This window comes from Sphaerodactylus townsendi, linkage group LG03 (genome assembly GCF_021028975.2).
Source record: "Sphaerodactylus townsendi isolate TG3544 linkage group LG03, MPM_Stown_v2.3, whole genome shotgun sequence".
Lineage (NCBI taxonomy): Eukaryota > Metazoa > Chordata > Lepidosauria > Squamata > Sphaerodactylidae > Sphaerodactylus > Sphaerodactylus townsendi.
Genome location: NC_059427.1, coordinates 116,066,009 through 116,093,814, shown reverse-complemented (window position 1 = coordinate 116,093,814; position 27,806 = coordinate 116,066,009). Strand labels below are relative to the sequence as shown.

The 27,806-nt window shown below is 40.4% G+C and overlaps 1 protein-coding gene across 1 annotated transcript in view; it reads right to left on the bottom strand.

The window, feature by feature from the left end:
* LOC125429056 (myosin-4) overlaps nucleotides 1–23,584 on the bottom strand; it is a 31,263-nt gene extending 7,679 nt beyond the window's left edge. Inside the window, exons 1-27 of the mRNA XM_048489819.1 lie at nucleotides 23,345–23,584; nucleotides 23,113–23,256; nucleotides 19,336–19,492; nucleotides 17,660–17,687; nucleotides 16,861–16,981; nucleotides 16,281–16,373; nucleotides 16,127–16,190; nucleotides 14,914–15,012; nucleotides 14,719–14,822; nucleotides 14,499–14,637; nucleotides 12,169–12,287; nucleotides 11,900–12,049; nucleotides 11,151–11,321; nucleotides 9,530–9,836; nucleotides 7,844–7,914; nucleotides 6,179–6,266; nucleotides 5,969–6,086; nucleotides 5,337–5,460; nucleotides 5,116–5,252; nucleotides 4,381–4,636; nucleotides 3,657–3,899; nucleotides 3,380–3,556; nucleotides 2,945–3,090; nucleotides 2,749–2,839; nucleotides 2,269–2,658; nucleotides 1,970–2,096; nucleotides 802–920 (exon numbers count right to left, since the gene is read on the bottom strand). Coding sequence (XP_048345776.1) covers nucleotides 802–920; nucleotides 1,970–2,096; nucleotides 2,269–2,658; nucleotides 2,749–2,839; nucleotides 2,945–3,090; nucleotides 3,380–3,556; nucleotides 3,657–3,899; nucleotides 4,381–4,636; nucleotides 5,116–5,252; nucleotides 5,337–5,460; nucleotides 5,969–6,086; nucleotides 6,179–6,266; nucleotides 7,844–7,914; nucleotides 9,530–9,836; nucleotides 11,151–11,321; nucleotides 11,900–12,049; nucleotides 12,169–12,287; nucleotides 14,499–14,637; nucleotides 14,719–14,822; nucleotides 14,914–15,012; nucleotides 16,127–16,190; nucleotides 16,281–16,373; nucleotides 16,861–16,981; nucleotides 17,660–17,687; nucleotides 19,336–19,492; nucleotides 23,113–23,256; nucleotides 23,345–23,548 — 3,987 coding nt within the window. The 5' untranslated portion in view covers nucleotides 23,549–23,584. The remainder of the gene's footprint in view (nucleotides 1–801; nucleotides 921–1,969; nucleotides 2,097–2,268; nucleotides 2,659–2,748; nucleotides 2,840–2,944; nucleotides 3,091–3,379; nucleotides 3,557–3,656; nucleotides 3,900–4,380; nucleotides 4,637–5,115; nucleotides 5,253–5,336; nucleotides 5,461–5,968; nucleotides 6,087–6,178; nucleotides 6,267–7,843; nucleotides 7,915–9,529; nucleotides 9,837–11,150; nucleotides 11,322–11,899; nucleotides 12,050–12,168; nucleotides 12,288–14,498; nucleotides 14,638–14,718; nucleotides 14,823–14,913; nucleotides 15,013–16,126; nucleotides 16,191–16,280; nucleotides 16,374–16,860; nucleotides 16,982–17,659; nucleotides 17,688–19,335; nucleotides 19,493–23,112; nucleotides 23,257–23,344) is intronic.
* Between the last annotated feature and the right edge of the window lie 4,222 nt (nucleotides 23,585–27,806).

The following is a 27,806-nucleotide window of genomic DNA, read 5'->3' as shown; positions in this document are numbered from 1 at the left end:
GGCTCGAGCCCGTTTTGGCCTTTTCTAATAGCTTAATTCAATATCCAGTTTAACTTTCTGTATATTGATTTTGTGAGCAGTGTTTATGACTTGGGTTCAATAACCTTGTATGCCTTCTTTCTTGCATATTTCCTCACCAGAGGAAAACAGCAGAAAGAAAGCACAAGATCCAATGCAGCATAATGAAACCCGTTATCTCTTTGCTAGACCAAGTAGACAGCTGGAGGGGTTGGTTGCCAAAAGTGCTCCAGATATGCTCCTGGCCAATTGGAAAGTTGCGGAGTCCACCATAATTAGATATCTAGAGAGCTTTTTTGAATGTTAAGTTTCTCAGCACTTCTGAAATTAAGAATGGTGGACATTTTACTAAATGGCACATGGGAAGAAAAACGTTTTGAGAGTTTGATTAGAGACAGGGATCCCACAGTGTTTGGAGAAATTATAAAAAATATATAAGTCCATTTTTTTTTACTAAACTAAACTCTACAGAGTAATAATCTTATGTATTGTCGAAGGCTTTCACGGCCGGAATCACTTGGGTGCTGTGTGGTTTCCGGGCTGTATGGCCGTGTTCTAGCAGCATTCTCTCCTGACGTTTCGCCTGCATCTGTGGCTGGCATCTTCAGAGGATCCTCTGAAGATGCCAGCCACAGATGCAGGCGAAACGTCAGGAGAGAATGCTGCTAGAACACGGCCATACAGCCCGGAAACCACACAGCACCCAAACTAATAATCATACTTGGAAATAATAAATGGCAAAGTCCAGTATTGTAGTGGTAAAAGAAAAAAATGGAACCACACCTTTGTCTCCTCCTCAAGCTGCCTTTTCAGTTCTTCTATTTGCTGGGTAAAGGCTTGCTTGCCTCTTGAGAGCTGAGAGATCAGCGAATCTTTTTCCTCTACCTGGCGTGATAATTCACCTGATTAAGCAAAAATGGATTAAATTGTCAGAATTAAAAATTATGCATTATTCTTAAAAAATAGTTGCCACAAGTGTTAATAAATTAAGAGTTAATAATAAGTGTTAATAAATTAATTAACTTTGATTTTGCACCTGCTGCAGGGCTTCTCACCCTGCTTGTAGTTCCCCACTGCTGCCCAGCTCTGTCCTTCACTCAAATCAGGGCCAGTGAGGGAAGCCCCAAATGGTTCCCCACAAGCCCAGGGCTTTCCCATGAGCACCGCTTAAGCACCACGAGCTCTTCCGTAGTCTCTTTCAAGCATGTGAGGGCAGCCTCCGTTTTCTGCATTCGGATTGGCTGAAGCTCGCCCCATTCCACCCACTCACTTTCACTATAGTTTTACATAGTTTTACACTATAGTTTCTCCATGAAGACTCCCCACAGAGGTTACCTCTGCTTGCAGCTCATGCAAAACTATTACTACCTTTCTATGTATGTGTTATCTAGAAGTGCAAAATAAACAAATTCTTAAAAAATGGTTCATGAAGGAGAGGTCTATCAATATCTATTATTGGTAGTAACTAGCAGGAAGAAAATGTGTATTTTGAGGCCAAATTAGGTGGTGGTCTTAAAATCTATGCCCTTCTTATTGATACCCCAGAATAACTTGTTTGCCATTGTGTAAATCAGGATGCTTTTTTTTGCAAAAACTGATCTGCTTCCGCTCCCCATCCATCCTGTCTCCAGCTTTGCATTGAGTTGGTGGCTGTGTTTCTTCCTGTCCCCAAATGTTGCAGATGATTTTGTGTGGGAATTCGTTTTCTGTTGTTGCTCTTTTGCTTTTTAATTCTCTTGAGTCGCCCACCTGCCATTTTTTTTTAATTAGCAGGTTAAGTTGAAGTGTATTTGGCTCTTTTATTTTAAGGTACTGTAAGAGGCATTAGTGAATAAATATCATTTTTACACACACACAAAAAATCAGGATGCTGGACTAGGTCTGATCCAGCAGAACTCTTCCTATGCTTTTAAGGTTGCTGATTGAGGCAAAATTTGCTCAAATTTCACACCTGTTTCTGTTTGCAGACGAGCCTTTTGGGCACTCAGATCATTGATTGTGCGCTGATGTTCTTCCTCCTTTGCTTTAAGTTCACTGAGCTGGTCTTCTAAGGTGCGGCTTAATTTCTCAAGAGTTGACTGAAATGAGTAAAAGGAAATACAACATTCACTTGAAAGATATTTTTCAGTGTAAGAGTGAGGAATGTTCAAAAGGAAGGGCTTTAATTATGTGAGTCAAATATATTTTGTATTCAAAAAAAGCCGTTTACTTTTAATGTGCTTGAAAAACTGTAAAATTATCATGGCAGACCTTAGCCTTAGAGACAGATTCCATGTTGCTGGCAAGGTCATCAATCTCCATCTTCAGCTCACTCTTTTCCTTCTCCAGCTTCTGTTTCACGCGCTGCAGGTTATCAATTTGTTCCCCAAGTTCAGCTGTGCTGTCTGCATGCTTCTTGCGGAAGGCAGCTGCAGTGGCTTCATGCTGCAGAGTAGCCTCTTCAAGGTCTCTGCGCAGCTTCTGGAATTCTGCCTCGCGTTTCTTGTTCATCTCAATCTGAGCTGCTGTTGCCCCACCAGCTTCCTCCAGACGCTCACTGATCTCTTCAAGTTCCCTGGAGAGATCAGCCCGCTGCTTCTCTGCTTTGGCCCGAGAGGCACGTTCTGCCTCAATCTCCTCCTCCAGTTCTTCAATTCGGGCCTAGAAACAAGGAAGCAACCATTAGGAGTCAAAGATGCTTCTCAGATGAGTTAATTCACTCAGTCCTAAGGAGGCCATGTTGCAACTTGCCTGTAGCTCCTTGATCTTCTTCTGAAGCTGAGAGCCTAAGGCCTGCTCGTCTTCAATTTTGCTTTGGAGTTGGCTGATTTCAAAGTCTTTCCTTTTCATGACAAAACATAATATGTGAGAGTCCGTATCTAAGGTCTAGTTCAAAAAATCCAAATTAAATGTGTGGTACAAATCTTCCAAAGAAAGCCATGCTTACTTCTTAAGCTTTTCATCCAGCTGCTGTTTGTCATTCTCCAAATCCATTGTAGATTCCTGGGCCAGCTTCAGATCTCCTTCAAGCTTCCTCTTGGCTCTTTCAAGGTCCATGCGGAGCTTCTTTTCTTGCTCCAGAGACCCTTCAAGCTGAAGAGAAAGAAGTCATAAAGACCCTGCCACTCCATACCCTTCTCTCCAGGGTGGGTGGGCCTCAACCAGATGATGGGACCTCTTCCCCTCTCCCCGTCACTCCCCCCAGAGTGAGTGGGCCATGACCAAATGCCAGGTCCCCTCCCTCCCCTTCCCCCTAGTGTGGGTGGGCCAAGACCAGATGACGGCCCACCTTCCATTCCCCTCCCCTCTCCCCCTCCCTACCATTCTCCCTAGGGTGGGTGGGCCACCTCAGAGATATTATTCCCCATATTATTGTGCTCACATCATCCACTTGCTGCTCCAGCTTGGTCTTTGCTTTGGTCAGAGTATTCACTTTGTCCTCTTCTGCCTGCAGGTCATCCAAGGTCTGTTGATGGGCTTCTTGGAGGGCTTTCTTTTCCTTGGTCAGTTTGGCAATGTTCTCATCCAAAACTGCCATCTCCTCAGTAAGGTTTTTCACCTTTCAGAATGGAAATACATCCAGAATTTGATCATGCTATGCAATGAGGGTGGTACATTTTGACTACTCGCTACAGATTTGAAGGTATTCTGGCCAGTACCTTATTCTCAGTGGCATGCTTTTCCTTTTCAACCTTGGCCAGTGTCAACTCAAGATCATCAATGTCTTTCTTCAGCTCTGAGCATTCATCTTCCAGCTTCCTCTTCTTGGCTGTCAACTCAGCATTCATTTCCTCTTCATCTTCTGCTCGTTCCGTCAGCTCTTTAATTTTGGCTTCCAGCTGGATTTTGGTTTTGATCAGCTGGTCGCACCTCTCCTCAGCATCTGCCAAGCCATCTGATTCCTAGAGGTGAAAAACATGTGCATCCCAGAACTGGGTCAGGGTTTTGAATCCAGAGCTATAACCATATAACCAGATCCTGAGTACAACCTTTTATTTCTAGTGCAAAAACCAGCATAGTGACACATTAGAACATGATTTATTTCCTGCCATTGAAATGAACATGGCAGATATCCGAAACTGGATAATTCACATTAAACATATATATTGGAGCAGGATCTAATGTTTATGGCTTATATATCATACCCAAAAGCAAATTTATTATATGTGCATATGTATACACAAAATGCCTTTAAGACTAGACACATCATACACAGCTTTACACCAACTATGGTAAGAAAAGGTTTATAAAAGGTATGTAGAGAAGAATAAATGAAGCACTCCTATTCCCAGTGTTCTACTGCAAAGTTTGAGCTCCTTATACACTTAAACATGCTATCAGTGACATTAAAAATGCATATTTTAAGTCACCAGTAATGCTTACAGCTTGGACTTGGAGCTGCAAGTCATTTTTCTCTTGCATCAGAGACACCATTTTTTCTTCCAGTTCCTTCCGTTTGGCCTCTGACTTGGCAAGGTCCTCCTTAGTTTTCTCAAACTCTTCCTTCATGTTGGCCATCTCCTTCTCAGACTCGGCACTCTTCAGCAGAGGCTTGATCTTAAAGTACAGCTTCATCCAAGGCCAGGTCTTGACATTCATGAATGAACGGATATTGTACTGAATTGTAAAGATGGACTCCCTGCAAGGAAGGCAACATGACATCTTTGAATATGATTCCAGAAAAAAACTGGTGTGACCAAAGTTTGTTTTTTATTTTATCTACAGTTTATTCTACTCCTCATTCCAATTTGTTTTATAACAGTCATACTATATTATTGAAACACGTTTTGCTTATTTTGCAAAGAAGTGGGACAATGTGCAAGAATTTATGATGGTTTCCTCTACACTGCTGTCTCACAGACAACATTATCAAGTTTCATTCTAAGACTCCTAAAGCGTTAAGTATAAGTGCAGCAAATGCATTTTTTCTGAGGCATAAACATTGTTCTGTGTATCATGGAGCAGAATTGGCTATGTGTGTGTACCACAGACTATGGCAAATTCACAAATTTGCTGCAACATGTTTGTGGTCCAACAGTAGTTTATACTTTTGTCACATGTCCTTGTGACAAGAGGTTCACTAGGTCATGAATTCTATTAATGATGTCAAAATTCTACCTCCTTTCCATCATTTTCTGGAATTCCAGCCTCATCACATAGCCACGGCACACGGCTTGCGTACGTGTAATCAATTGTGCCAACTTCTCATCTCTCATCTCCTCTAGAGTACCAAGGAGGCCAGCTTTGAAAAACACCTGGAGAAGTAAAATATTTGAGAATATTGCTCACTGTTACAGTAAAGTCAGATGTTTCACTTTTGTTCCCCAGAATATTTTTACCTTGGTGTGGCCAAATTTATACTGGGTGTGATCAACATCAATGGATCCAAGAAGTTTCTCTGAAGCCTTCTTGCTATCAATGAACTGTCCCTCTGGGATGGCGCTTGCATTTAAAACTTTGTATCTGTTTTAAAAAGTAAAATATGATGTTTATCATTCAAAGCCATGACTATAAGAACAGAACAAAAACACCTGTATCAGACCAAGCATCTACTTATTTAAATACCCTGTTATCATCAATGATGAAAAATCATTGACAGCACTAAATGTCAGAAGAAAACATGGATTCAAATCAAACTTCAAGCAGAGCAATTGGTAAAATCTAGTTGATAATGATGAGATAGTTATTATCCCTGAGACTTTATGTATTAATTTTTTGACATTTGTGTATGTGCTATGGCTTCGTGCACATGCCTGTTTGGGAGGGGAATAGTGTGTCCAAATAGCTACAGTGGTGCCCTTCCTCCTTGACTGGAACATTTCCAGCCCAGGCGCCTGATGCCCCAGGGCAAATATATCCATGGCTGCTAATGCCATGAATGCCACTTTTATTTTCTCTATACAAATTGGATAAGCTCTGTTCATGACATTACAAAACAAATCAAACATGTTAACCCTAGAGCCAGTCTGACCTCTGTTTGAAGTCACCATAAATGATCCTGCTGGGGAATCCCTTTCTGCAAATTCTGATGCCTTCCAGTACACCATTACACCTCAGCTGATGTAGCACAAGCTCATGTTCCATAGCACCTTAGAAAACAAGGGCAAGTGTGAACATAAAGCGTATATCAAGGGTATAAACCACACCTCTTTTAAAAATCAGAGTGAGCTCTATAGCTTACCAGGAGTTTTAGTTTCATTGGGAATGAGGCAGCGCACAAAATGAGGATGGGTACTCCTCAGATTAGACATCAGCTTGTTTAAGTTCTCCTGTGTGATCATAAGTCAAGGTCAGTTAACAAATTCCATATCTAAATAGAATATCAAGAAACACCAATGCACAATGAAATTCCTAAAGTGTTACTTATATAAGGAACACAGTGAAAATATTAGTACAAAACTTAATGGAGCTCTGAATCTGTGTAATTTAAAAAATGCTGTGGAAATGGTTTGCTTGTAGGAGATGGAGTCAAATTTTCCCTTAAGAATTATGTTCTTTGCTCAAGGGTGACCCAAATATCCTGGTGGTGTCTGTTTTCATGAATGATTTCTATCAGATCTGTATGGTTCACACCACCATCCAGACATTCTGGAATGGATGAACAAGTTTACGGAATGCTCAACAATGGCAAAGCTTTGGTGCACAGTAGGCCCTCCACAGAGTATGATAGAAAACAAAAAGTTTTTTTGGATTATACTAATTGAAGACTTGGATAGTTATACAAACTAAGAACCTGCATAATTAGAGCTTATAAGGATTGTGTCAATAAGGACAAATGATTAATTGTATCTTAATTTCTGGAGCTTTAAAATTATTTTCGGAATTTAAGATGTTGTAAAATCAAATGATGCAGATGTATGCAAGCTTCTGGCCCACTCTGCAGGGCCAACAAACACAGGTTTAGAACAGTAAAAAATGTTTTGTGGGGACACTTTGCACAGATTCTCCTTTTAAAATGTGTCTGCCCCATGTTATTTTCCCAAAACTAGGTTTTTTGAGAATCACACTATCCATGAGTCTTTTCAAAAATCCTAGGTTGCAGCCACTTGCAAGCGAATGGCCAGGCAAGAGGCACTTTATTCGCCTCCATTTTCCTTTTATAAAAATGTTGTGGCTTACATCTGCGTAGCTTTGCAGATACAGGTGGTCATATCATAAGACATCAGCATGGCTGTGGGGGTTCATTAGTGCATGGCTGCGTATCTATGCATCGGTGGGAAGTAAATTAAAAAAAAGAGATGTGGATTGTCATATCATAAGACATCAGCATGGCTGTGGGGGTTCATTAGTGCATGGCTGTGTATCTATGCATCGGTGGGAAGTAAATTTAAAAAAAAAGAGATGTGGATTGTTTCCATGGGCTCCAATACCAGCCTGCACAGATGACTGCAAATATGAAAACAAGAAAATGGGTTACTTTATTCTGACTACAACCCGTTATACATTTGTTGTCTAGAACGGGCCTCACGGTGATTATGCTTGATTTTAATTTCATGTAATTATAAAAAAAAATATTGATCACTAGGTGTGTTTTATTGTGAGTGGGAGAGTTTGCCACCTTCATACTTGACTTGATAACTTCCAAAATGTATTTCCACTGTGTGTTCTGTGGGACATTCCCCTTGAGAAATTTCAGCTAGTCTACAAAGTGGTAACCTGGTTTTTTTTTTCTTCTAGCACATTTACATTACTGAAGGGTTGAAGCTGCCACACTCAATATTCTAGAGACAGAACCTTTGGATCCTTGTGTTCTTTATAAGTCAGTCAGCTTAGATATACTACCTGCAGCCATAAATCAGACTTTTCTTCCATTAAAAGTACACTTTAAGCAAAGGTTTTACTGTACCCTGAAGAGAGCAGAGACGGTCTGGAAGGAAGACCCCTTCTTCTTAGCAGCCTTCTTACTACCACCGCCCTCTGAATAAGAGAATAAAATATCACAATTAAAAAAAACCTTCAAATGTCAATTATTAGTTTGCCATAGAGATCACCTTAGTCAAATTCTTACCCATATTATCAAATACTCTTTATTAGGAGATGGCATATTTGGGGTGCATATTACGCTGTGTGTGATCCTCAGAGAAAGTGAAGGGAGTGCAAAAACTGACATAAAGATCAGTTTCATTTTCTCTTAATATTTGATTTAAACTATATATGGTGTATAATGCTTAGACATAAATAGATTTATGAGTTTGAGCCCCAAACTAACCCTGTTCTACTTCCAGTCATTGGTCCATGCCTCACAGCATAACATAGACATCTGTGGGACATCTTTTTTTCTCACTAAACATTTCTCACTGCATAGAAAAACTGTCCGTCCGTGGAGTCTACCCAATACTTCTCAATGGGAGGTAGATCAGTCTTCCAAAGGGCTAAGATTCTTGCATCTGTGACTGTGCAGCTAGAAGGATAGCTCATAAAAAATGGGAAACTATATAATTCTGGAATCAGCAGGACCAAATGAGTACAACTGTGTACTTTTGGGGATGAAAAGTTGCCCAGGATCAGAGCCTGTAGAGCAAACTTCCTGGGGCAACCTTCAGCAGATGGTGGCAAAGAGAATCCCTTTAGCTACACACAAAATGCTGAGTGCAAGCTAAGGGTGAAACTGACCAAAGAACAAAACAGTTGAGTGGGGAAAATAAGATACCTCCTCCTGAATTCCACATTCTGCACAGGCAGGCAGGGGAGTCTTGCAAGTGCCTTAGGGGGAGAAGGTGCACTTCAAAATGTGTTCCAAAAAGGATGCCTTGAGCAGAAATAAGGTGTCCTGAGGATTTCTTGGGGAAACAGCTGTGTGGAATGCCTTCCCAAGGTGACTTTTTAAAGGTTCTCAGGATGTCTTATTTGTGTTGTGTGAACACTGTCCTTCTTGAATCTTCTCCAGCCAATGCAGCCAATTGCTATATTTAAATATTTCTATTCCATCCTCGGAAATATCTTTTTCTGAGCTGGATGACTAATTCAGAGGAGCAAGCGCTAATTCTGATGAATTTTCCTTGCTAGTCTGGTGGCATTGTTGTGTGAAAGGAATAGCTGAGAATAGGAAAGCAAATAATATAACAATAGCCTCATGACTTGGCCTTCTCATTTGATCTATCTATCCTTTGTTCTTTTCATACTCTCTATTTGGTAAAATGGGTCAAAATTGAGAACAAAAATGTCATTAAAAATCTGGGAATCATACGACCAACCCTTGGTATCTACAATACAAATGTAGACCTGTTCCCGTGCTACAGTGAACACATGTGCATCCTGCCTGTATTTAAGAGAGAGTGGAAAGACAGTTTCTTTATAAGTGAAACAAGGGAATAGAACCTGGATAAATGAGGGGGTTCAGTCACACTCACACTCAGTTGTTCATGCATTTGATGTAACATAAGGATTATTTAAAACATGCGTTCACTGTAATTTGTGAACAGATCATGATTCACCGTGAACTTAATGATGGGTTACAGTGCCATAATGTCTTATAAAATGGCAAGTCCGGATTGAGTTTTCCTGTATAAATCTGTTCTAAGGCAGAAATTACCAGCTTCAGCAGGACGATCAGCAAACAATAAGGCCAGGGTCTTCATGGATGACTTTTGGAACAGCCCCACAACAGTTTCATTCAGGGGGTCCTTGTTCTTGTCCAGCCAGCCACTGATGTTGTAATCCACAGTCCCAGCATAGTGCACCAGGGAGAAGTGGGCCTCTGCTTTGCCTTTGGCAGGTTTTGGCTTCTGGAAATTGTTTGATTTACCAAGATGCTGGTCATAGAGTTTGTTCTTGAAAGATGTGTCAGTCGCCTTGGGGAACATGCACTCTTCCTCTAGGATGGAGAAAATGCCCATTGGCTACAAGAAAACCAAGAGAAGAAAGAGTTTGCCATCTGTATTTTGCATAGTAAATAGGAGCAATTAATTTTTAAATGTCAGTGTCTTAACTCCGTCAAACAGTTATTTAACTAGATTTGCCCCTTTTACAAGGGACAATAACATTAAAGATATTTGGAAATAGTCTATTTGAAAATTAAAGGAAAGAATTCATTGCACAGTAAAAAGCACAGAGTATGACTCCTTTTTTACATAGCCAATACATGTAGAAAGGCTACTGACTGAAAAAAATTGTAATTAGGAAACATTTTCTACAAGTTTACATTTATACTGCAAAGCCCTTCCAGAAAATATGGAATGTCAATGAATTTAAGACTCTGGTTAGGATGCCCTGTAAATGTTTTAGACTTTGCAAGTGAAAAAATCTACATATCTGTGAATAGGAATATTGCTTTCTTTTGTGGAAAATAGAAAGATAGGAGAATACAGGTAAGCCCATGATATGCTTTTAAATTTTCACTATAAATCCACTTGTCACTGTTTTAATATGAAAGTTGTACCTTGGAAGCTTTAAATAATCCATTTGTACCATGTTTTCATTTCTTTTAAAATATAGGATGATTATTCTGAAGGTTGAATGATAAATACTGTCCTAAATTATGATTGTGGTCAAGTCCTTCAGAAATGGTCTACTTAAGATATGACTGAGCTTCTTTATCACTTCTTATGCCACATATGAACACTGATAATAAATTTGAAATCCTATTAGGAACTGTCTTTAAAAAAATGTGTGACAATGATTTAAGCATATTTGCTTAGAACTGAATACCATTAATTTCAAGTGGAAAATTCTTCCAAATACATGTAGTTATGAGTGCAGCATAGAATATTCTTGTGTCAGGACAAAATTTGGCTATTTTGTTGCTGAAAGTATGAACATTATTGTTGTTGCTGATGTTAATAATAATTCAATTTGATACCCTGATCTCCCTACTGAAGCGGGCTTATGGTGGCTTCCAATACATTTAGACACAATTTACAAATAAATATTATTTTTAAAAATATCAATAATGTATACAACTATTAATCTATGATACTAAAACACACCAAAGGGTGGAGCGACACACCACTCCCCCAATTTTATAAGAAAAGGGAGAGGGGAAGAGAGAAAGAAGGCCAGCAAGATGCCCTCAACTACAGGTCTGGTGGAAAAGCTCTGTCTTCCAGGCCCTGTGGAATTGGGATAAGTCCTACAGGGCCCTGGTTTCAATTTTCCTACTTTAAGATCTACTGAATGAAGTTGCATGCCAGATTAATAGATTCTTTTTAAAAGACCTTCTCAATCAACTCAATGCAGGCAGCCAAGTCCATTCCGAAGTCAATGAACTCCCAATCAATCCCTTCCTTCTTGTACTCCTCTTGCTCCAGCACAAACATGTGGTGGTTGAAGAACTGTTGCAGTTTCTCATTGGTGAAGTTGATGCACAGCTGCTCCAGACTGTTGAACTAGAATAATAAAATGAGAAATGGTTATAAGAAACTCAATTCAGTATTACATACATTTTAGTCAACCATTTCATGATAATGAAAAATTTATTGTTCTTATTATGATGTGTGTGTAAAACAATCTTTAATCAGCATGGAAGATGTGGCCACTCACTAAAACAAATTTAAATGGCTTGATTGTACATGGAGAATCTAAAAGGACAAATAGCAGTGCTACAAAATTAACCTTGATTGAAACCTTGATTGAAAAAAATAAATATTCCTGTTTTAGAAGTTATGTCAGCAGCACTTAAGCACTTCCTTAATGCCCATCTTATTCTTAATTTCCTCTTATTTCCTCTTCAGTGTCATACATATATACACTGTCAAGTTTTGAGTTTGAGAACACTTTATCATGTCTTCCTATGTGCCAGCTAATTTTTGCAATGAGGGCACATCAGTTCTAAGTTACTTATGTTTCTAAACATTTCTAGTTTGTCAATTCCTGTTTTACTTGTGTGTTACCAGCTGAAACTGGTACTTTGAGTACCTGGTACTCAAAGCTGATGAGAACTGAATAAAAAATACCTGTCCCTTACATCAAAGATCTCAAAGCCAGCAATATCCAGAACACCAATGAAGTACTGTCTTGGTTGCTTGGTATCTAACTGCTGATTGATACGAACGACCATCCACAAAAACATCTTTTCAAAGACAGCCTTTGCCAAAGCACCAACAGAATTGTACACCTACAGTAGCAGAATGTGATCAGGAAACAGAGAGTCAGAATACAAAGCAGATTCTTGGACAAAGAATAGTTAATAATGTGGCAAAATCAAACAGCTGATTTCATTTCATCAGTCATCACCTGCTGGACAGTTTGGCCTTTGGTGACATACTCGTTACCAACTTTGACTCGAGGATAGCACAGAGCTTTAAGCAGGTCTGCTGAGTTGAGGTTCATGAGGTAGGCAGCCTTGTCAGCAACTTAACACAGAGATGGCAGGAAGAGATTATCAATCCATAACATAAAGACGATGTTTCTAGACAATCTTGCAATTATTCATGTAGATGTTACTCAGTGCTTCTCAGCAGTGGTCTAGCTTTTCTGTTCCTTGCATTTGAGTGTATTATAACTATGGGACTCGTCACGCATAGATTTATGTAAAAAGATACACATAGCTGATTTCTGGACAGCAAAAATAAAACATCTTTAGGACTTTTTAAAAACCGCTTGGAGGGAGAAGTTCAAGCAGCTCTCTACTGCAAAACATCTTCCAAAAAATTATTTCTCTCAACCCAGGTTTTTAGAAAATTCTAAATTAGTGATCTTTCCCTCCATAAGAACATAAGAAAGAGCCTGCTGGATCACACCAGAGTCTATCTAGTCCAGCACTCTGCTACTCGCAGTGGCCCATCAGATGCCTTTGGGAGTTCACAGGCAAACTGTGAAAGCAATGGCCTTCTGCTGCTGCTGGTGCTCCCGAGCACCTGGTCTGCTAAGGCATTTGCAATCTCAGATCAAAGAAGATCAAGATTGGTAGCCATAGATCAACTTCTCCTCCATAAATCTGTCCAAGCCCCTTTTAAAGCTATCCAGGTTAGTGGCCATCACCACCTCCTGTGGCAGCATATTCCAAACACCAATCACACGTTGCGTGAAGAAGTGTTTCCTTTTATTAGTCCTAATTCTCCCCCCCCCCCCACATTTTCAATGGATGCCCTCTGGTTCTAGTATTGTGAGAAAGAGAGAAAAATTTCTCTCTGTCAACATTTTCTACCCCATGCATAATTTTATAGACTTCTATCATATCCCCCCTCAGACGTCTCCTCTCCTAAAAACTAAAGAGTCCCAAACTGCAGCCTCTCCTCATAAGGAAGGTGCTCCAATCCCTCAATCATCCTCGTTGCCCTTCTCTGCACTTTTTCTATCTTTTCGATATCCTTTTTGAGATGTGGCGACCAGAACTGAACAAAGTACTTCAAGTGCGGTCGCACCACTTCAACCACCCAGGTTGAAGATGTTTCCTGCCTGCTGAGCCAAAAAAAATACCCAGGCAGGAGACACTTTATTTCTCCCTCTCAAACTTCTCTTATTTTCGCTGCTCGCACTTGCCATTTTGTGTGCTGCAGCAGAGATTCTCTGAAAATTTCCCGCGGAAGTTTTCTCTGCTTGCAGCTCATCCACATGTGATTTCTGTAAAAAGTAGATGAATAAAGTTTGTTTTGCCTAGTGATCCAGCGCACTTGTCATTTTTCTTTTTAAAAAAAACTATTTGAGGGGGAGGTCTGAGAGCTACAATGTCACAATTAGAGAAGATGCAAAACGTGCATATTTGTGTCATTTTAGCTTCACAGACCTCCCCCTCAAAGCAAAAAAAGTAAAAAAGACACGTGCACAGAATTGCTGGGCAAAACAAACTTTATTCATCTACTTTTTACACAGAAATTGCATATGGATGAGCTGCAAACAGAGGAAACCTCCATGTAAAACCTTCACCAAATAGTGAAGGCACAGAGAATCTCTGCAGCAGCACACAAAATGGTGGCTGCAACTATGAAACTGAGAAAAGCTCCGTGCAGCAAGCAGGGGAAAAATCCATTTTGACTAGCAACACTTTGACTGGCTGTTTTTAGCAGGCTGTGTGTGAACTCAAAAAGCCCAAATGGAAAACGTCTTCAGGATGTTTTATTTCTGCTATGCGGAAATCACCATAGAGAAGCGACTTATGTAACACCCACTAATCCCAACACCCTGTTGCAATTTAAGAGTTCTATGTGCAGATAGCCTGTGACAGAAATGTACAAAATTCATAATGGAGGGTGTGGATCCTTTTGATACATGGAAGTAACATGCAGGAAGAAACTTGATCTCCCATCCACACACTCATTTTTACATTTGAGCAAGATGTAGTATTTTTCATTCAACCTCTGTTTCCTAGCATTAATTTTTTTTCCAGTTCTGTCCCTGTTAATTCTTTTTGTTAATGCTGGATGGTTAAATGAAAGGAACAAGCAAAGGATCATAATAAAACTGTATTGTCTATACTAATGCAATACAGACAAAGTTATAATAAGCTACAGTACCTTACCAGGATGTATAAAGTACTGAATATAAATGGCATAATATATCCTGCACCTCTCAGTACGAAGGTTAGTATGATATAACTGGGAGTTCTGAAGAGGATTCAGTACTACCTTCAGTGCCATCTGGCTCAGCCTGCTCCTCACGTTGCTTCTGCTTGAACTTCATGTTCCCATAGTGCATTACAGCTCCTGTAAGCTTATAAATGGCTGTCTTTTCATCAGCATTGAAGCCCAGAATGTCAATGGCACTCTGTCGATTGAATTAGCAAGCTCTGTAAGTGAATACACTTCAGGTAGATACCACCCAAACTCAGTTTTGCACGCTACTTACGTCTGTGGCCATCAGTTCTTCTTGATCATCTATGCTGGGGACAGTGATTTCTCCTTGACTGACAAATGCAAAGTCGTAAGGGTTGGTGGTAATCAGAAGCATCTCTAAATGGAGAATAGAGTAGATTTGTTCAAATTGCTTTGTTAAAATACCCAGTTGCTGCTGCTACTAAAAGATGTGAAATATTATCTTTACCAATGAGTTCTGGCTTCTTGTTGGACATGATCTGATAAAAAATGTGGTAGCTTCTTTCTGCTTTTAACTGGAAAGTAACTCTGGATTTTTCCAGAAGATCTGAAAAGAAGAAGAAACAGTGGTCCATTGTGCACAGCACAAAAAAGATTTCTGTGAGCATCTTAAAAAGAGGAAACTGCCTTTTTACACTCCACACACTCAAAATAAGACATCTGGGGGACATCTTAAAAAGAGGTGGCTTCTGGGTGCTTTCCAGACCCTGGGTGCTTTCCAGACATGTGGGGAAAAGAGGCCTTTTCCCACTTGACTATTTTGCACTCTGGGTCAGTTTAACCCTCATGTTGCACCCAAAATCTTGTGTGTAGCTGAAGGGATTCTCTCTGATACCATTTGTTGAAGGTTGCCCAAGGACGTTTGCTCTGCAGGCTGGGTGCCTTTTCAGCCCCTAAAAGTATATAGTTGTACTCAGCTGGTCATGCCAATGTCAGTGATATATAGTTTTTTTTTTATTTTGGAGGAGCTATCTTCAAAAATATGCAGATACAAATACGAGAATCTAAGGTCGCTTCCGCACACGCAAAATAATGCGTTTTCAAACCACTTTCACAACTGTTTGCAAGTGGATTTTGCCATTCCACACAGCTTCAAAGAGCACTGAAAGCAGTTTGAAAGTGCATTATTCTGCATGTGCGGAATGAGCCTAAGGCACTTGGAGGACTCCCGTTGAAAAGCTTAGTATGATATAACTGGGAGTTCTGAAGAGGATTCAGTAGCACCTTCAGTGCCATCTGGCTCAGCCTGCTCCTCACGTTGCTTCTGCTTGAACTTCATGTTCCCATAGTGCATTACAGCTCCTGTAAGCTTATAAATGGCTGTCTTTTCATCAGCACTGAAGCCCAGAATGTCAGCTTAGGAAAAAGGTGCACTTTGAACTGCAGCTTAGGAACTGCAGCTTAGGAACTGCAGCTTAGGAAAAAGGTGCACTTTGAAGTATTCTTTAAAAAAGATATCTTCAGCTAAAATAAGGCATCATGAGGAAATCTTGGGAAGAACGCTTTGTCAAGTGCCTTCCCAGGACGCCTTTTTAAGAGTCACCAGGATGTTTTAGATTTTATGGAACTGATGAGAAGCAATGCAATAAAAAACCAAAAGGGACAGAACATACCTAATTGCCTATCTTTTTTTAACAACAACCAAAAAAAATGTTTCTTACATGTCTCAATGTCAGCAGAAGACAGTTTGCCTGTGGTACCAAAATGAATTCTGATGAATTTACCCTATAGAATGGAAAAGGCATGTTATCAATATGCTCTTCTAAAGAAATATGTTATGCACTTTCCTATCCTGCGACTGTGCAAAAAACTTACAAAACGTGAGGAGTTGTCATTCCTCACAGTCTTGGCATTTCCAAAAGCCTCCAGCAAGGGATTGGCACTGATGATTTGATCTTCAAGGGTCCCCTGCAATGGAAATTTTATTGTCAAATTGTCTATCTTCAGTCTTAGAGCAGTTGTGCAAAATCATGTTAGCCCAATCCAGAGTGCATGGCAGTCAGGGACTGCGACACTTCCACACCACTGTGCTGCCTCCAAAGAGGTTTCAGACAGTGCGGGGAGGGCCCCCCCTTTTAAAAAAACCTGGCTGCCTAAAAAAAAAAACCATTGCTCAAAATGACTTACACCACTTTCTTTTGGCATAAGTCTACAAGAGGGAGGGGGGGGGTGTTCCTGGAATGAAAGGCTGTTGGAAGCTAACCAAAGTTGGCTACATCCCTGGTGTGGTCTTGCACAGTGATGGAGCTGCAGGGCAGCAGGCTTTTCTGGGTTCAGGTATCGTGGAGCTGCATGGCACTCCCTTTGGCACAAGTCCATGCTGCTTCCAAGACTCCATTCACCACCACCCTATATTGGGGTAAATGTCATTTATTACTAGTGGAAAAAAACATACCTGCATTTTGCCAGGTGTGGGTGCTGCCTCTTCCTTTTTCTTATCACCTGTAGTTGCAATTGTTGCAAAGTATTGGATGACACGTTTCGTGTTCACAGTCTTTCCAGCACCAGATTCTCCACTGTTGATCAGAAAGAGGAAAACCAATAGAAAAAGAGAACAGGGTTCATTGCCTGAGAATCATAAAACTGCCCCCCATTTATACCACACTGTTCACTGGTTTTATACCAGCTTAACCTGCCAGGGCAGAAAGTTGAGACTGGCAGTTTTTCAAGGATTCTGGATATTCTGTTAGAGACCACCAGACCTTCTTTCCCATGCAGGATTCTGGATATTCTGTTAGAGACCACCAGACCTTCTTTCCCATGCAGGGTTATCTACAACTACGGAATGACTATTAACCAAGTTTAAATATATATTGTAGTTGTGTCTTAGGAGAACAACGGTATTGTGATAATGTATTGTCGAAGGCTTTCACGGCCGGGATCACTTGTGTGCTGTGTGGTTTCCGGGCTGTATGGCTGTGTTCTAGCAGCATTCTCTCCTGACGTTTCGCCTGCATCTGTGGCTGGCATCTTCAGAGGATCCTCTGAAGATGCCAGCCACAGATGCAGGCGAAACGTCAGGAGAGAATGCTGCTAGAACACAGCCATACAGCCCGGAAACCACACAGCACGCAAGGTATTGTGATGCTTTTCCTAACGTAATGATGATGTGTTTAGGACAAATTTCAAGAGGACAAATTTTACAGCGCTGCATGCTCTGGTACAAACATACTGCATTAAACAAGAATGCTTACGTGATCAGAATTGACTGGTTCTCCCGATCTGGAAATATGAGAAAACAGTTACTTTTTAATGAAACCAGATGTTTTCATATCAATATAAGAAATGTGAAAAAAAATATTAATAGAACTCTACAATCACCCAAAATACACTAGCAGTAAAACCTCATCATTTAAAATACATTAGTATAACCTTACATTTATTTTACATATTCATTACATAATTATGTGTTAGTTAAAAACCTATGACAATAATGTTTTCCTCGTTTTCCCAGCAGTCTAGCTGCAGCGTGCTTCATCAGCTAATCCAACTGGAAGATTACCACAGCATGTAGCACTGTGGCCAGGTCCCCTTTGTCTAAAAACAGGAGGAGCTGGTGAAGCCAAATATTTTTGATGGGAGACAGAAATTTGTTTGGACAGAGGCTTGTGTACAAGAAGAACCAGAAAAGAGGACAGTGCGGGGAGGGGGGGAGGTAGGGATCATTAGCTTCAAGACTGTTACATTTTCTTTATACAGCAGTGTGAAAAGTGGAATCCAGTTCTCTCTTTTATCCTCAAAACAATTATCTCAGGAAATGTTTAACAACTGAATCATTTTGTCTGTGTTCCAGGTTCCGAAGGCCATGAAATCGGGGATATCTGCTTTTGGAGTTGTACTGACCCAGAAAGACCAGGTGCAAGACCCTTGGATGTTCCTGGATTCACTGCTGTCTCTTGAAGCTCAGGTGGTGGTGGTGACCAGGAGGGCTTTCCAGAAGTTCCGTCTGGTTCACCAGATCCTCCTGTTTTTAGACAAAGGGGACCTGGCCTACAGTGCTACATGCTCTGGTAATCTTCCAATTAGATTAGCCGATGAAGCATGCTGCAGCTAGACTACTTGCTGGCAAATCAGATGCACATCATGCTGGTTCTCAGGGAACTGCGTTGACTCTGGGCCCAGTTCAAGATGTTAACATTAACATACAATGCCCCAGTGGCAGAGCTACAATGGGGGGGGGGGATTTCCCAGGTGCAAGCATGGGGGGCAGAAAGGGGGCTCCCCCACCCCACCCCTCCCCTCACGCTGCCTCAGGCTACCTCTGCAGCCCGCAGCAGCCTCTGCAGCCCACAGCAGCCCACACGGACCACAACAGGCTGCTTTTTTTGTTTTAAAAAGGTAGGTAAGGGGTATTTTGGGGGACAGGGGCACATGGGGGGTCATGGTTGCCATTTTGCCCCAGGCACCATTTTCCCTTCCTATGGCACTGCAATGCCCTAAATGACTTGGGTACTGCCTACATAAATGTATGTTTGGGGCTGCATGTACTCGCCCAGGCACTGAGGTCATAGGGGGAGGATCTCCTTGTGGTACCCCCCTGCTGAGATGTGGGATCACTTTCTCTGTGATTTGTTCCCAGGCTTTGGAATAACCTCTACCCAGAGCTTTGTTGGACACCTACTCTTTTATGTGTTTAGGTGCCTGGCACAGACTTTCCTGTTCACCTAGGCATTTGGTTAGTCTCCTTGGATGCCCCCTCTATGATACTGCTGATTAGGGATGTGGGGGTAAGGGTTAGGGTTGGGATTTTAACTTTTGTATGTTGTAGTTTTTTTAAGAAATGATTTTATGTATGAGGATGTTTTGATGTTGTAGCCACCTAGAGATCTTGCATATAGGCAGGGCATAAATTAAGTAAACAAATACTCACCAGTTAACATGAACTGATAGGCATTGTCAGAGATGGAGAAGATATGGGGAGGAGCCTCTTGACGCTTTTTGCCCCTGTATGCACTGACAACCTCAGGGTTGTACACTGGCAGCCACTTGTAGGGATTGACAGTGACACAGAAGAGACCTGAGTAGGTCTGTAAAAGTGAAATAAAATAGCTGGCTCAATTTAGCTGCTTATGCTAGTCAAATTTTTACTCATAGATTGTGAGGAAATATCATATATTAATAACTGCTACTTATTTATAGAGTGGAAAAAGAGGAAGAGCAAACACTCTAAGCATTTCCAGGCAACCTAATATTTGGCAGAGTATGTGTTTTCATCACTTCCAGATAAACAAATACTTGGTAAAGAGTTTTTAATTTTGAGTACACAGAGCCCTTCAGATTTCAGGACATAATTGACAGAGTTTGGATTTCCCCTCCAATCAAGATATTTCTCTTTATAAATCCCAAATATTAATGAAGGATACAAGATTAGCTGAGTATTATTATAATGTTTAATATACTTGTCAGCCTGCTGCTTGTTTCTTAAGAACACATGTATATGGATTCACAGTGAAGTAAAATACATGGATGTCGCCACCTCTGCCATTTTAACTGTGGAGGGGAGTACACTCTCTAAAAGATAGCACTGGGAAATATTTCTAAAAGCTTGAGTAATGCCTTGATTAATTAAATAATACATTTGATTCTTAACATGACCCATCTGAGGATACTTCAATTTGGAGATAAGAATAATGAGCATACAAAGATCTTCTACAAAGCTGAGAAAATCATGAGGTTTGCAGAAAAATCTGAAATCTAAAAAATATTAAAATGGGAGGGAAGGGGTTAAACCTCCCCAATAACAGAACCAACACCCATAGCTTTAAGAAATTAATGCCTTCTGAGATTTCAGTGACTATTTTGTGGGTTGCTAGGAAACCACAACAGCATTGGCAGCTATCAAACTTGGTTTCTATTAGGAAAAGGCAGGGGACAAAGCATGTTTAGGGCTGTATTGGCCTTCTGGTCGCCAGTTTTCATTTCCCTCCTGTCTAGGGGAACAAGTCATTGGGACTAGACCCAGCAACAATCACCAGGCAACTTGCTATCATGTAATTTGAATGACTCACAAATGTGCAACAATGGCTACTGAACAACATGATGTCAAACAACATGTTTGCGCCCAGCCATAGCCTTTGCACAATTTCAGTAGCTACCATACAAATCACCTGTGCAGCTCGCTACCATGTGATTTTTGAAATGTGGCTAGACTTCTCCCAGGAGAGGCTGCTAAGGGGAGGGAAGAAGGGAATGCAGGAAGCTACTGTGGTGTTAGAGTGCCAGGGTAGGATCTGGGAGAGTCAGGTTAAAAGACTGTTCTGCTGTGGGAGCTTGCTTGATGGCCTTGGACCAGCCTCTTTCTCTCTGATTAATTTATCCCACAAGGCTGTTGTCAGAATAAAATGGAGGACAGGAGAATGATGTAAGCTGCTTTGGGTCCCAACTGGGGGGGAAAGTTAGGGCCATAAATGTAGTAAATTAAGAAATAAAGCTGAAGACTAGTGCATCTGATAAAAGAAAGAGTGAGTGGGAAGGAGAGAAGGAAGCAATAAAAAGGAACAGGGTATGGGGGTTGCCAGGAGGTCAGAAAGAGGACATCATGCATTGGCTCCCAGTCGAGTTCCGAATCATCTACAATGTATGGATACTAACCTTTAAGGCCTAACGCGGCCTGGGACCTTCGTACCTTCGGGACCGCCTTACCCCATATGTCCCTTCAACAGCCCCTGTGTTCGGCAGAGGCCAATTTGTTGGTGGTCCCCAGCCCCTCAATGATGCGGCTGGCCTCCACTCGGGCCAAGGCCTTTATGGCCCTGGCCCCTGCCTGGTGAACACTCTTCCTCCATCTGGATCTTGGTGAGTTCCACAGGGCCTGTAAGACTGAGTTGTTCCACCGGAGGGACCAGCTGCTGATTGGTGGCCCCTCCTTTCTGCTTTATCCTCTTTTATATCTTGGGTCCCTAACATCTTGGGACCCACCATTCCCCCTCTTTGGGAGGGTTTTAATGAGGATTTTAATGGACGCCTATAATTTTGTACTATACACTGTATTTTAAAGGGTTTTATTTTATAGTTAATATTTAATTTATATTTTGTATTTTGTGTGTTTCTATCGTTTGTTGTTTTGTTGTGCACCACCCTGAGCCCTTTGTGGAAGGGGCGGTATATAAATTTAATAATAAATAAATAAACGTGGAGAAGGGAATACAGACAAAAATGAAGTGAGCCCCACACATCCTTGTGTTGCTATGTTACAAGTAGCAGATACTTGCAACATATTGAACAGCCTGAAAGCTAAGACAGTGGAAGAACTCTTTAATCCCATTCTTGTGCTTCCATCTACAGTAGAGGCTGTATAGACTGTGTCAGCACTAACCATGAAACGGTAGCATGAAACATTGTTGACAGAACGTAGTAAGTGGAGGGCAGGGAATGGAGAATTCAGAGAGAGAATTTGGGTCGCGGGAAAGCTCTAGTGATGCAATGGGGGTGAAGAGTTCGCAGACCTATGCTGGTCACCCAGCAGTTAATATTGTATAAGTATTTGTTAACTCAGTTAATCCAGCCTCTGGCCATGGCATGCAGATAGCAGAATGCAGAGATTCTACGTAAACAAAAGATCTCTAGGAGAAAAAGACTTCCAAAACATGTATCCATCCCAAGACTAGTTCCAGCTGCATATCTGCAACCTATGAGCTGTTTCAAGTTTGCCAGAAGTGAACATTTAATTCTTGTTGGGTGTAGGGGCTGCCATCACTATGTTGCAACCCAAGAGATTGGAAGAATTTTGAGAAGAATTGCATAGATTCCCAGCCAGTGGCTTTTGGTTTCAGTTAGTATATATTGGTTGGTGGAGCCATGGAGCCATTATAATCTATCCAAATCACTCTCTGTTTCTTCCAGGATTTTATAATGTGACTATTTCCTAAGGGCTGCAGTGTCTCTTTCCCAGAGCACTCACACAGATTGTAACCCATGAACCACAATTTGTTTAGAGTCACCAGGCACCAGGCATCCCTCTACCTCTTATTCCCCAAAGAATGGCAGGGATGGGCTACTAATGTTACATAATAATTTTCAGGTATAATTAAAAATAATTTTACAGTATTTTTAATCATATCTGAAAATTATTGTGAAAAAAGCACAGCCTCAGAAGAAAAACATTCTTTCAATTTTAACCATATAGATAGGAGCCTAAAGGAGATCATTAATTTCCTTCAACCTAGCTCCATCTCAGTGAACAGCTGTGCATCAAACTACAATAAACACTGCAGCAGTTATTCACAACATCTGAACTGTGCTTCATTAAACAGATAACATACAGCAGGATGAGGGTTTCATAATTGTTCGGGAGTGTGCCTAAGAATTATTTGTTTGAAACAGTTATCTTCCTCGTTATTGGGCCACTTTAGGGAAGCATTCTGAAGAGCCTCAGTAAATCACAGAATGCATGGCTTCATCATGATTTATCTATACAACTTTGCATATTGTCTTTCAGATTTATTTGTTTGGAAAGCTGCGTGGTATTCCCTTCTGATGGCATGAGTAGCAAGGTATTAAAAATACCTCAAATTGTAACTCTCAGACAATAAGCAGCCTACAGCAGTCCAAAGAGAATAATTTTTATGAGAATTAATTTTTTTGGTTAGACCATACCAAAAAGTACAAAACTGTATTAGCGAAAGAAAGAAAATTCTTTTTTACTCACATAGATCATCCAGGCTGCATAACGCTCTTTGAGGTTATACAGGACAGCAGGTTCGTGGAGATGGGTCATCATGGCCATGTCCTCAATTTTGTCATATTTGGGAGGGTTCATAGGAAAGACTTGGTCATCCTTAACAGTCACAGACTGACAAAAAAGACCAAATTATATCAGTATATAAAAGAGAGAGGAAACCGTTTTGACAATTCATTCTCCATTTCCATCTTTTACTCACTTCTCCCTTTTCGGTCTTGGCTGTTACTTTTCCTCCTTCCCTGCTCTGGACAGTAGCTTTCACATAGGAGATCTTAGGATCCACCACAAAGACTGATGACTTGGCATCAAATGGCTTATTCTGTGCCTCAATTCTCTCCTTTTCTGATTTCCGAAGATAAACAGCAGCTGGCCCAAAGACAGCCATCTCGGCGTCCGAAGACATGGCTTCTGTTTAGAGGAGGTACCTCAGCAATAATCACTAATGACAGAAAAAAGGTCTATCAGCTTCTCTTATTCATAGAAAGTCTCCTATGATTCTGATTCAGCTTTCTTCAGTAACCTTCCATCAAGTCCATACAACAATTTATGAATGCAGAGGACTTTATGACTATAGAGCCCCCAGTTCCAAGTACTTCTGATTTGCATAAATAAATTACCCTGTTTCCCCAAAAATAAGACATCCTCTGAGAATAAGACGTAGTAGAGGTTTTGCTGAAGGGCTAAATATAAAGCATCCCCCGAAAGTAAGACGTAGCAAAGTTTTTGTTTGGAAGCATGCCTGTCGAACAGAACACCAGAGCATGCAGCTGTGGAGTGGAAAAATAAGACATCTCCTGAAAATATGACATAGTGCATCTTTGGGAGCAAAAATTAATATAAGACACTGTCTTATTTTTGGGGAAACTGGGTATATATTAATACACAAATACATTATCTCTCCATTGAAAGAAATGGTGAAGACCATGCATGCAAGAAATTAATGTACACAACAAAACACATAAGGATAGATAGGATGCATATTTGTTTCTTTTCATAGGGAATATTATTTTCATTTGCCACTTCCCAAAGAATCTTGGAGTTAATTGAGAATTGCATGATATTGTTTCTAATTTCTCCTTCAGCAAACATCTAACAGTTTTCTCTTTTTATATTTCATCTATGTAGAACTAATAATTTTCTCATGACTTTGACATACATTCTATAGTCAATAGCATTGGTTAAATATTAATAATATAAGCAGGATCCTACAATGTACTGTAAATCCAAAGGGCCCCTAATGTGGACTTATTCTATGTTAATAAAAGAATGTATTGGACCAGATAGAGAAAAGGATGAATAGTATTGTGGAAGACACAAAAATTTAATGACAGTCTTCATATTTCCATCCTCCAGTCATGCAGCTGCTATTCTTTCTTTTGGAAGGCAAGGTGGGGTTAAATGATGTTTTGATATTTAACAATATGGAAATTATTTTGGTGTGTGTAAAATGCCATCAAATCAAGCTGACTCATAGTGACCCCAGCAAGGGGTTTTCAAAGTGAAGGAGAAGCAGAGGGATTTGCCATTGCCTTCCTCTGCAGCCTCTTCCTAAGTGGTCTTCCTTCCAAACACTGGCCCTGCTTAGTTTCTGAGATCTAAAGAGACTGGGCTATACCACACCATCTTCCCTCTGGAAATAATTCTGATAAGACATGAATAAAGGAGTAGAGAAGTATTTCTAATTTAAAATGTCATGTTTAAAATTTGTTTCAGATTCATGAAAATAAGTCAACATGTCGTTTCATTTATTAATTCTATTGCTGTTCAAATTCTGATTCAAAAATGTTTTGATATATTTTTTACCAATGATGATATTGATTTAAAAACATATTTTTAAGTATACATTTCAAGTATACATTCCCAAGGCTGCTCTATGGGAATAAGTATATTTGTATCTTACCTCAACTTGCACATGTACGCCGGCTTAAGACTGTGCAACGCTGCAAAAAACTAATTTTTACTGCAGTCAAAAAGCCTCAGGGATCGATTAGAGAAAGGCCATGAATGAAAGCATGCAAGAGCATCTTGGGATATCTTTATAATAAACAAGTTCCAGAGGTAGCAGGATTGCCCTGGGCGGTGCGGATTACCAGGCCTCTGCTACAAGCATCTGTCTTTTTCTCCAGTTGACTTACCTTGTGGCTCCAGCAAAAAGATGAGGCAGATGAAAGACAGGGCAGGTTTCAGAAACTCTTTTATAAGGTCCGTCAGCCACCCCTCTGCTGCAGGTCAAATATTTCTGGCAAGGTATTGTTTGCCAAAGTTGACAGCCACCATCGTTCTTACTCAGATTATCCATGGATATATTTAGAATAGAAAAATCGAGTCACTGCATTCCTACAAGTGTCTGTATGATTTCTAAATATATTTTATAGAGATGATTGACTTTTTACATTTTCCAATAAAAATCAATCAACTATTTATATGCCTGTAATAAATCAAGACTATTTTAAAGTGTGCTTGTATTGAACCATTTTTCTTATGCACGTTAAACCAATGTAAAGAAAATGGGAAATTAAATTTCACCAACTTCCAGAAAAAAACTGGATTTTAAAAAAGCATCAGAATATTCATTGCAACATTTTGCTCTGTCAAAGTCCTTGTTTCAATATTTAAAAAACAAACAACCCTCTGTGATGGGACTATGAAAACCTGTCTACTGTTTTGAAATGGGGTTTGGTTAAGAGCCATGTAGGCAACAGGAGATTTAGCAGGCATCCATTCTATGTCATCCATCCATTTTGGACAACTACTGTACTCATAAAAGCCTTTAGACCATGATGAGAATGTTATGCTGTGCAACAGAATCCAAGTGAAGAGCTTGAGGAGGAATGGACCTGTCCTTTGCAACAGCAAGCCAAACAAATTTGAAAAAAAAAAGATGATGGGGGATTAAATGACCTTCTAGTTAAGAACAAGGGTATGTGGTTCTCATTGGCTACAGTAAGTATTCCATTTATTTGAGAAGGCCTTCTTTGCAGATCTAATTCCTCTACACACTTCTCCTTCCCTCCTTACCGGACACAAGTCTGTGGAAAGTCCAGTATGGCCCTCTTGTTCAGCTCAGAAACTATACAGTGCCTTCCCTTTCCACAATTATAAAGACCTTGCCTGTGTTATTGTAGAGTGTCCAGGAAACTATATTTCCACCATTTGAGCTGGACCAAGAGATGGATTTTTGTTCAGTACTCTTCTGCTTACCTCCAACTTCTCCTTGTGCTGTTTTAGTCACATTTTGGGGTCAGGGGGAGAGAAGAAGTGAGAAAGTTGTGTTCTGATGTTGGTAATCCCCTCCATCAGCAGAAATTTCCAGGGGATTCAAGTGTCAACAGCATGGCTCATTGGAAAACAGCCAGAGACCATGCCATTTCCTGAAACACCACGGCTATAATCCAGCAATAGAGTTAGTTGTGCTTAAGCCCAATTAATTTAAAACTGCTTAATATTTTTCATTTTCTCAACCTTGCCTTAAAAGTATCCCACAACTTGGACTCATCAATTCTTTTTGGTAGTCCTTTTGGTAGCCCGTTGGTAGTCCTTTCACTAGGTTCCCATCTTAAAAATCACAGTGGAGCTCAGATTAATTGATTAACATGTCATTCATTTCATAACCTTTATTCACATTTTAAAAGTCATAAATACAAATTTTAAAAACCTTGCTAAGAATGGGTTTTTAGGACTGTTGACAATACTAGCTAAGAATGTATGAAAATAACCTCACTTAAAAATTTGGTCACAGCCTCCAAGGCCACATTATTCTCACTATTTAAAAGAAATATAATTTTTTTTGTGAATCAGGTGCCTTATCTTGATCTATTAGCAAAGGAGCTAAAAGACTGGCTCTTGCAGACGCATACAAGGGGCAGTATAATAAAACATGCCAGACAGACTCTTTGCAGCCAACCTCACAAATGCATTTTCTCTCATGGTGGGGGAGCCCAAGTTTTCTCCCTTGTCTGAGAGCTGAAGGTAGGACACTGAACCTAGCCAATGATACAGCCCATCGCCACTTAGCCTCGGTTAGCAAATATAGATATCTGGCCATAGTTAAGTTGCTAAATGGGATGCCCAAATAAAGGAAAGAACAACATTTATTGGCTTCTTTCATAAGTCTTATATATCCGAATTCAAGAAGTCTTTTTTTAATTGTACCAACAAATGCCTTCTGTTCAGTAAACATAGCTAAATCCTCAATTGTTATCCCCAGATCAGATTATTTTCAATACTAGAATTGCCGATAGTAGGAAAGACTGTTTATACCCGGTTATAACATGTATGCACCCAAAACTTAAAGCCCTAGTCTCCAGAAGGTGCCGGCCGGTTTCTAGACAAAGAGCAGCATAGGGAACAGAATGAGGGAGGCCAAGGATTTTCTAAAGGAATCGTGATTTCACATGTTCCACCTCACCATTCCAGGTTCCAATCCAAATTGGTATTCTGTGCAATAGTTGCTCCTTAGCATTAAAGGCCCGGATTGCTTCTGGAACATAACCATGACCTTTCTGATAGAACCTGGCAATAGCCTGGCAATTTGCCTGTTGAAATAGCCTCGGGGTCTATGAGTGGGCCAAGAGGTTTGATGGTGAAAGTTAAGGCCAAGGTACCTAAAACTTTTAACTTGTTCAACATAGTTGCCATTCAGTTCCCATCTACATGGCCTC